Source organism: Primulina eburnea, unplaced genomic scaffold, assembly GCF_022965805.1.
Source record: "Primulina eburnea isolate SZY01 unplaced genomic scaffold, ASM2296580v1 ctg424_ERROPOS1667910, whole genome shotgun sequence".
In the NCBI taxonomy this organism is placed as follows: Eukaryota; Viridiplantae; Streptophyta; class Magnoliopsida; order Lamiales; family Gesneriaceae; genus Primulina; species Primulina eburnea.
This window is the reverse complement of record NW_027331236.1, coordinates 99090-109893: the sequence shown is the minus strand read 5'-3', so window position 1 is coordinate 109893 and position 10804 is coordinate 99090. Positions and strand designations below refer to the sequence as shown.

Below are 10804 nucleotides of genomic sequence, written 5' to 3'. Positions count from 1 at the left end.
AAAAACAGCTGGTAGCCTTTCCCTTTCATTAACAATTAATTTCTGATAAAAGATCATTATAATTTTAGGGACAGCTCATGGATACGATGAAATTAATATTTTATCCGACAACTTTTTGTATATTCTATTTTAAAATTATTTATTTTCAACTTATTTTGATCATGTCCATTTGCATCAAAATTATAAATTAAATTGTAGGCCCGAATTGCCAAAATTACAAATTTATCAAATTTTCTATTAAAAATATTACAAATTCAAATAATGTTTTAAATCAATTTCACGGTCAAATCAATAAATAAAATAAGGCGGCTTAATTTACTCAGTGATAAATGTATTTACGACATGATAAATGTATTTACATAAAAAAACATACCTGAAGCATATGTGATAGTATGATTGTACGTTAATGATATATTAATTGTGGGAAGAAATATTAATATCATCAAGATTATTAAGAAGATGTTAAAAAAAAGAGTCACAAAACATATGAAGGACGTGTTTTGGGAATAAAAGTCACAAAACATATGAAGGACGTGTTTTGTCGCAATTTCACTGTGTTGAGAAAATATTGGAAAAAGATAATGCGAATGATATGTCCTTGATGAAAACACCTGTAGATCCAAGTTTGCATCTTTCCAAAAATAAAGGTGAACTCATATCTCAATTAGAGTATTCAAAGACCATAGGTAGTCTGATGTATCTCATGAACTGCACTCGTCCAGATATTACTTAGTATGTCAACAAACGTTGCAGATTTAAAAGTAATCCTGGTAATGATCATTGGAAGGCATTAATAAGTGTACTTAAATATTTAAGATACACCTTAAATTATGGATTACAATATACGAGATATCCCGCTGTCCTAGAAGGTTATAGTGACGCAAATTGGATATATGACACAAATGATTCGAAATCCACAAGTGGTTAGATATTTACCATTGGTGGTGAGGCTATATCATGAAAGTCTTCTAAGCAAACTTGCATTGCTCGATCCACAATGGAATTGGAATTTATAGCTTTAGATAAAGCTGGAGAAGAAGCCGAGTGGCTTCGAAATTTCTTAGAAGAAATCTCATGTTGGAATAAGCCAGTGTCCTCAATAATAATTCATTGTGAGAGTCAATCAACAATTGGAAGGGCAAAAAAAACTATATATAATGATAAGTCTCGACACATCCGTCGTAAACATAATACCATACGACAATTGATCTTTTAATGGCATTATCTCCATTGATTATGTAAAATCAATGGAGAATCTCGCGGATCCACTTACAAAAGGTATGCCGAGAGATCAAATGAATTGTCTATCAAAGGAATGGAATTAAAACCCCAATATTAAATTTTGTAGTGGATACCCAACCTAGTTGACTGGAGATCCCAAAATCTAAGTTCAAAAGGGACAACTAAATTACGAGATTTGTAGAAACACCTGGAGAAATCTCCTATGTATTCCTATGATAAGAAATGTTGCCCACAAAAGGGTATGAGGCTATGTTCCTAAGATATACTAATATGTATGTTGGAGTATAGTGGGATACTCTCCTAGAAGATCACCGACTTAAGTGCGAATTGTGGCAGCTTCAAATATGAAAAGCACTCACGAAACCAAGCAGTGTCCATGGGAGAAATGGACCAAACAGTGAGAACATAATGAAATGTTAGAAGTGTTATTGTGGAGACTCGGACGCTAATCATCTTCTTAATCGTCATTGAGACTAACTAAAATTTTTTAATAAACATGGTCTAATTTTTTTTTTTAAAAATACATTATCAAAAGCGGAACGTAATGGAATCAAACTCCTATACATATCAGTATAAAAGTATAAATCTAATACAAGACACAATCATTTACATTTCAGGTTCAACAACTAACTATCAAGTGTTTAAACCCTATCTCTAGTCCAAGTCCGTAGTCTCCACTCTAATCTCGATCTTTCTTCACCTCTGTGACCCTGAACCTGTCCCACCTGTTGCCATGCACACATACAAACACGACAACAGCCGGATAACTCCGGTGAGATATAAATATCCTAGTATAAACAATGTATCAATGCAATCATATAAAACATATATAAAAACATAATAAACATCAAAATATGTATCTAATCTAACCACATGAATCAATACAATTATGTACCTAAATCTAGGACTCGTTTCTAATCTAGGGATCCCGATCTAATTTAGACTTTGGTATGCTGTATCGAATGTCTAGAGTCTTCGCGGTTCTGACAAAGACTCGGCGGTTCTGCCCTAGCTAGGCTGATCTGCCCTAGACTCAAACTCTGGCTCTGCTATAATTCAATAGACTAAACATATCAATCTGATAATCTACAAATATCAATGCAATAAAATAAAGTATGTGATTTTGGGAAACTCAAGTCAAACTTAACTCGAGTTGTGCAATCCCGAATCAACATTTATTTATACCTTTCTTTCTGTCTTTCTGAATCTGTTGAAGTCTTGAACACCAAGTCTGTCAATACTCAATCTGGCAATGACAATATCAGTATACTGTATCAATATTCTATTCAATTCAAGATATCTCTGTCTTATCAAATTCTGACGGTACAACAGTACAATCTTACGATACCGGTGATACCATACCAGTATATACTAATTCCAATAACTTATAATCAACCACAGTTCAAATCTGACATCACATCTCAGTCAATTTAACTCCGAAATTCATAACAATTCCATACTTAATCTGTTTCTTAATCTGACTTCGATTCTATGATGTCTACTACGTCAAGAACACTATATATGAATCATATCTGATTCTGGACATAGCATAATTTCAAATCTTAACAAAACGTAACCAAACTTACGTCCTGTAGTAGCTGTCGTTGCTATGAACTCGGTGTCGTACTCGGATTCAAATTTGGACAGACGGATTGATCGTAAATCAAAATCTAAAATCAAAAGCAAATCTTCCTCGGAGCTTCGATTTCCCTTTCATTTTGCTGAAAACTCTCGGTTGTATATATATATATATATATATACATATATATATATATATATATATATATAAATACACGCACATGCAAATGGACGAGTGGCTCAATGTGCACAATGCACGTCTCGCGCATATGCGCGACCACCTTCCGCGCATATGCGCGAGACATTCTGTCTCGGCGCGTAGCTTCACGGAGACTCGCGCATATGCGCAACACATCTTGGCGCATATGCGCGAAGCCTTTGCTCGTTTTTGCCAACTCTCTGCCACCCTCGCGCACATGCGCGGATTCAGGTCGCGCATATGCGTGAGGTCCTCTGGACATTTCGCACATATGCGCGAGGTCCTCTGGACATTTCGCACATATGCGCCCTGCCAGGCCGTGCATATGCGCGAGAGCTTCGTCCTCGCACATACATATTTTTATATCGAATTCAAACCGTGTCCCGATTAATCCTCTTATAATCATGTCAAATTATAAATCAATAATTACAGATTATTAGGATCAAATTCTCGGGCATTACAGTTATTGTGTGCATATAATTTACACAAAACGGCGAACAGTTCAAGGCATCACGTCAATTCTCTTCTTTTCCTTTCTTTCTATATTTAATTCTATATGCGAATTTTTTTTAAGTATTAGCACTTTGATAGGATCGGTTAACTCAAGGTGAAAGTGTTTAGAAGGGGGGGGGGGGGTATTGAATAAACACTTGCTAAATTAAAACTTCTTCGAAAGGTTGGGTTCAGTTTTGTTACAAACTGACTCAAGTATCTCGTCGGTCGATAACAATCAGTTAAACTGAATAAAACAGTTGCGAAAAACTAACTGACTGAAAGATAGAATGGATAACTGAAAGTAAATAACACAGGAAATGTTTCTGGATGTTCGGAGACTTGAATAACTCCTACGTCACCCCTTCTATCACAAAGATAGGATATTCACTAAAAGACTTTGATCAAATACAATAACGTGTACTGACCCACTTCAGTTTGGACTTATCTATTGCCAAAACTGAAACTCTTAGTTAACAACTCTTTTACAGATCACAACTGATCTTAGCACAACTTGTACAATTTATCGAAGATTACAAAGTGCTTTTTCTAGCTCAAAACGTAGCCTGAATGCTACTGATAAAACTGATAAGCTTGAGCTTTGATTTGACGAAGTTGAGAGAATATTTTCGCAGAGTAACAGCAAGTAAAATGAGTAGTTTAGAATCGGTAGTTGTAGTTCTTCAGCTGCTCTCTTCGACTATTTATAGGCTTCTGTCAACGGTAACATTTATTTGAATAACAGCCATTGTTTGCCACGTCGATATTCTCTGACAGATCGTACACTGCAACTTTCTGAAATGCGGCGTTCCACTACTACTGTTGCAGTTAGACTGTACTATATGTCGGTTGTCGCAATCAATTGATGACGTGTTCAGTTAGGAACACACTTTACTGATCGATGGTTGAGGCGCTTAAATAATAGCTGAACGATCAGTTACGTAACCAGTTAGTAACTTCACTGCGTAAATCAGTTGCTTGATTCAGTTACTTGGTTCAGTTGGTTAATTTGTCAAACTCCGGAATAAGATTTCCAACACACTTAAAGTTCAAATTTTCATGATATAAAATCTTGAGTTTGAATTTTCTAAATTTATACGCTTAAATTCGAAAGTTGGAATTAAATTCGAGAGTCGTCTTCTAATTTTGAGTTTTTTAAGCATTTGCGTTTAAATCCAAGTTTTGCAAGATTTAGATTCTTGGAATTGTTAAGTTTAACGCTTAGAATTTGAAATTAGAAAGTTTGCATACCATATTGATAGCGTTATAAACATCTCAAGTTTGCGTGGCTTTAATATTTGTAGTGCTACTATTTTGAAGTCGTAGTCGTTGTATTTTCGGAAACAAATTGCCAACAACCGTGAGCACCGGTGTGGGGCTATATCGTTTTAAAGAAAAATAGTCAAACTCTTGCCTTGACTATTTTTCTCATAGCCATTTGATTCACCTATTTCTATCCCGAGATTTCCCAAGACAAATAAAAGTATACCAACCAACAAAAGAGTGAGTCTCATGTGAGACCGTCTCACGGATCTTAATCCGTGAGACGGGTCAACCCTACCCATATTCACAATAAAAAGTAATACTCTTTTCATGGATGACCCAAATAAGAGATCCGTCTCACAAATACGACCCGTGAGACCGTCTCACATAAGTTTTTGCCCCAACAAAAATCAAGAACCCCGAGTCAATTGTTAGGAAAAGTGTAGTGTCATTTCACACCTTCTCTCCATAGTTGAATAGCATAATGCAACAACATCATTTTTCGTATGTATTTGAAAATATTAAGATACGTTTAGAGGGTAATTTTTCAAAAATGAATCTCCGGCTAACAAATAAATGTTGTTTTTTCAAAAATGAATCTTCGGTGATCAATAGCTTGGAAGAGAATTCTTTGCTTCAAGATCCTTTAATTTCAGCCCTCAAGCCCTGTCTTTTGCGTATCTGTCATCACAACACTTGTTGTTGGTTCTGCTACTCCAGAAACTAAAACCATCCAATATTCTTTGTACATCAAGAAGTTCTCGATGAGCATGCTCCAATCATCACAGTGACTATTAAAGCGTGGAATGGTTGCCAGTACAAAACTTTCGGAAGCCGTCAATTTCACTTTTTTCCTCCATGGAACTCAAACTTTCTATGGTACCATGGATGGAAACAAAAAAAGTACTTAATGACTTGTTTTCCACAATAACAATAAGAAACAGAGGATAAATATTTGATAAACAACCAACCTATATATATAGACTAATACATTACTGAAAGCAACATGAAAATAGACATTATCCAACATTCAAAACAAACTCCTATTGATTAGGTAAATAGAAACAAACTTACTGACACTCCTAAAGACTAGGACAACTCAAACGTGTACAAACAAAAGAATTTAAATTTTCTCAACAAGTAGGCTCGAGTTTTGTTAGCACAAACTCTGCATGATGCGAGAAGATGGCCAAGGAAGGCGGCTTGGGAGAAGCCAGGTATAGACCGAGATAACTCCACGAGGGCCTGAAATCACTTCCGTCGACAGCATGGAAAATCGAGGATAGAAGATGGTATATCGATGGAAGAAGGACATACCGGCAATCACATCCATTGATGTGGTAAATTATGTATATGTAATTATTTTAAGACAAGAGTGATAATACTTCATGTTTCACTGTAGTTATTAACTAGTCTTTCTGAAGTTGTTCTCAATCTTTTTTATATTACAATTCATGTTTGATATTATTTAAAAAATAATAATCAAAGATTGAAAGATAAAAAAAATATGATCTTTAGGATTTGTGCTTCAACTTCTCTTCATTGTTTGCAAAACTTTCAATTTCTCAATCAAAATGTATACATTTTCTTTTTAACTTTTTCACAATTTAATTGTTTAAATGTCAATTATCTTTCTATCAGGTTTTTGCACTTTTTATGGTACAATTTATTTGGCTAAATTTTTTTGGTTGATATTTGTTTTGTTTATTAAGCTAGATCCATTTAATCAATTTTAAATTAGTTGGAATCTTATTTATCGAAAGAAAGTTGAAATTACCTATCCTATGAAGATAGATCCATTTAATAAAGACATTTTACATACTATTTTTAGACTATTTTTTAAATGAAATTTCGGTACATCTTATATGAGTTAAAATGAGTCATATTCCTCTTTCATAAAATAATTATCTGAACTATACGTACAAATATTATATTCAGAATAATTATCTGAACCATACGTAAAGATATTGGTTTTTTTGTAAAAAAAAATTAATTTAAAAGAATATTTAATTTTAAAAAATAAGATAGATTTTTAAATTTGGCAAAATTAAGGCAAAACGCCACCATCAACACGAACACTACAAATAGCAACGTGTCATGTGCAGCTGTACATGGTACTGTCTGTTGCCTTTGGCAGCGGACACTGCTTTTTATTTTTAATTTTTTTCAGTATTATTATTTCTTTATTGAATTTGGACATATATCTTGTTAGTAAAATAGGAAGACAACATATAAAAATTGAGAATTGAAACTCAATTTCAATAATTTAAAAAATAGATGAATTTAGATGGTGAGTTATTCAACAAATTATTTAAAAAAAAAAATTCTTGATTGTTAAATATTAATTAATTTATCTTTTAAAAAATTTTGAACTTATTTTTGTTTTTCAAAAAAAAATATTTATTTAAATATATGTTAGTTTAATTAGTTATCGAAAAAATGTGTACGAGTATCCATCCATTTTCTATTTTACTAATAAGATATATGTTCAAATTCATAAAGTGCATATACAGATATAAAAGTGATTTTTTTAAGAAATTTGTTATAATTAGATCTCGAACTTGAGATTTGGTCCCAAATTTGAGATTTTAGTGCAAGTGAAACTATAAGTCATTGGCCCTTTGTTTCCTCATTCCACTGTTTGCTTGGCAAAATTGTCAAAACAAAAATCTTTCATCGAAAGAAATACAAATCTTACTATATGCTCTCTCAAATGTGACTTCCAAACAAAACATCCTAATCAAAGTAATAAATTACATGAACACGGAAAGCATCGTTTCCATTTTCATGTTGATGCTTTTGCATTTGTTTCGCTGAGATTACCAATGATTTTTTACAGTACTTCAACTCAATATATCGAAGTGTATCTATTTCTCCTATACCACTAGGAATTTCATTAATCCGCTCGGCACGCTCAAGAATCAAGCTTTCAAGACACGGGAAATGCTCTTTTTCCATTTTCCACGTCAACAGAGAATCCAAGGAAGAGTGAAAGTACTTGAGTTGAAGAAATTGACCTTCCATCATCACCCACTTTGAATCTTCATCGACTGCCATCCATATCATCTGAAGTACTTGAAGATTCGGAAGCGACCCAATTATGGTCATATTTTCCCAAGGAAAAAGGACTCCGTATAGAAATAACTTCTTTAGACCGATTGGAAAAGCATGGTTCCATGTCATTGAGGGATCAGGCTGGCAGCGCATTGAGATTTGCAAGTCCTCGAGGCTTTGTAAATGGCAAAGGTTTTCGAGATTATAATAATCCCAATCATGATTCTTCATATAATATACAACAGCCAATTTCTTCAGATTCACAAGTTTTTTGATTATCTCTTCGGTAAATATGAAATCGGCCACTGTCTCAATTGTTTGTAGATCACTTTCATGAACAATTCTTATATCAGAGGGATGGGATAAACGAAAATCTTAGTTCCAGATCAGATGCCTTAACTTCGGCATCTTTAAGATTTCATATGGTACTTGCCATAAGTTTCCGAATAGGATGACATCTGGATAAACAACTATAGTTTCGAGATTGGGCTGTTTCGATATTGAGACTGGAAATCCATTGGGACATGATGCATGGGTTAAGGCAAAAGCAAAGTACCTTAAATTGACGAATGTAGATATTACATTTGAAAATTTCTGCCAAGTTACTTGGAGTGCATCCAAGACACCGACGTGCCTAGATCGTAGATATAATCTTGGCTCCTCGTATCTTTCGGAGAAAATTAGAACCGAACGCACGCTCGAATCTAGGATTTTCCATTCCTGAAAATGTTGCGTGCAATGAATTTGGAGGCGGCGATATGGTTTGTTTATGATTTCTATTCTGGAATTCGTTTTGGATGAGACACCATGAAGAAACCCCTCTTCTTCAGCTTTTGTTATGCAAATCTCCCTCAACATGTCATGGATTCCAACAGTTTCGAGTTTCCCGTCAGGCCCTTTCTTGCTCACTAACAGCAAACTTCTGTTCACCAGATCCTCCAAATAATGTTCGCCCACATCTTCCAACCATTTGAATTGATCATTTGGTTTCAGAAATCCCTCAGCAACCCACAACTTAATTAGCTCAGAAACATCAATTTCAGAATCTTCAGGAAAAGCTGCTATGTAGAGGAAGCATGGTTTTAGTCGAAGAGGTAACCCATCATAACTAAAACACAGTATCTTTGAGCACTGAAGGGCAATTGTAGGCTCTTTAGAACTTATATTTTCCGAAATATTTTCCCACACTTCTTCTCTCATCACGTTGCCTGCAGAAAGGAGTAGTCCTGCAACCACCACGATGGTGAGAGGAAGTCCCCCACAATTTTCCGCAATCTTCTTCCCGACTTCCACCAGTTGGAGAGGACAAGATTGTTGTTCAAAAGCCACATCTAATAGCCTGGTGGTTAACAGGATTCGACTTCCACTACCATCATCTGGGAATGTCATCTTCAAATCATCCCATGCCTGGGTACTCCATATATCATCAATCACAATGAGATATCGTCTGCCAATGAGACTTTGATACACTAGTTTTGCCAGTTCTGCTTCGTTCTCATTAGATTGTTCATTCTTGAGGGACTTCAAAAGCCCTGAAAGAACCTCTCTCCTTTGATACTCTTGTGACACTGTGATCCATGCGCATTTGTCGAAGTATTGAGAAAGGATTGAATCTTCGTATGCTTTTCTAGCCAGAGTCGTCTTCCCGATTCCCCCCATCCCGACAACTGGGATAATTTGGAGGTTAGCAGAGTCTTCGTATAACCGTTCTTTGATTACGAGCAAGTCATCATCAAATCCCACTACCCTTTTTCTGGCAGTGGTTTGGACTGTGGATGAACGATCAACAGGAAAAGAATAAGATACGGATCGGAGATCTCTTGTCGTGTCCCTGTTGTTCATCTTCATCGTCTCATCCCAAATAAAACCAATCCTTTCAGACGCCATGGTTAAGTCTCGATCCAAGTTCAAATCAGCCTCTTCAGAACTCCCATCATCACCAATAGTTGACACCGAACACTGATACGAATCCATGAAATCTTGAGCTTCATATGCAGCTTCTCTAATCCCATTTCCCTCACGACCAAGTGTTTCTTGATACTTATCTGAATAATCTTCAAAGAAATCAACGATGAAATCAACTTTTTCCTTGAGAGAAACATTTTTTTCTTTGTGAAGAGGATCGATATACTGCTCAAGATCCAAAATCTCTCGCAATGATCGAGCAAGAGCAAGAAGCGAAGCATAAGCAGCAGCCATGGGAGGAGACAAAAACGGAAGGGCACAGATATGCGACACATTTTCTTTAAAGTATAAGTTAATGTCAGTCATAGTTGGCTGCTTATTTAATTGATTATTTAGCTGGTAGCATTTCCATTCATTAACAATTAATTCCTGATTAAAGATCATTATAATTTAAGGGACAGCTCATGGATACGATTAAATTAATTTTTATCCGACAAACTTTTTGTAAATTCTATTTTAAAATTATATAAATTGTGTTTTATTTTCAACTTTTTTTGATCATGTCCATTTGCACCTGAATTATAAATTAAATTGTAGGCCAGAATTGCCAAAATTACGAATTTATCAAATTGTCTATTAAAATATCAAAAATTCAATTTCACAGTCAAATCAATAAATAAAAGGCAAAAACTTGTGTGAGACGGTCTCACGGGTCATATTTGTGAGACGGATCTCTTATTTAGGTCATCCATGGAAAAATATTACTTTTTATGCTAAGAGTACTACTTTTTTTGTGAATATGGGTAGGGTTGACCCGTCTCACAGATTAAGATCCGTGAGACGGTCTCACAGGAGACTCACTCTAAATAAAATTGGTGAATGCAATAAGGGAGCCAAGAAAGGCGGCTTAAGTGGGGAATTCTTTAGGTCGCAAGCATTAGCTTAAAAATTACAAAGAAACTCAAGAATTAGACACTTAAACTTAGAAACTGCACACATGAAGGTCGCCTGGATCAAGAAATAGCCGACATAACAAAAAATCAAGGTACATTTTGATGAAAACTGACTATT

At 35.0% G+C, this 10804-nt stretch overlaps 1 protein-coding gene across 1 annotated transcript; it reads right to left on the bottom strand.

Moving 5' to 3' along the window:
• Nucleotides 1–7411: 7411 nt before the first annotated feature.
• Nucleotides 7412–10242, bottom strand: LOC140821103 (putative late blight resistance protein homolog R1A-10). The gene has a single exon (XM_073181517.1). It carries the CDS (start codon nucleotides 10175–10177, stop codon nucleotides 8204–8206), a length of 1974 nt encoding a protein of 657 aa, XP_073037618.1. The 5' UTR covers nucleotides 10178–10242; the 3' UTR covers nucleotides 7412–8203.
• Nucleotides 10243–10804: the final 562 nt, after the last annotated feature.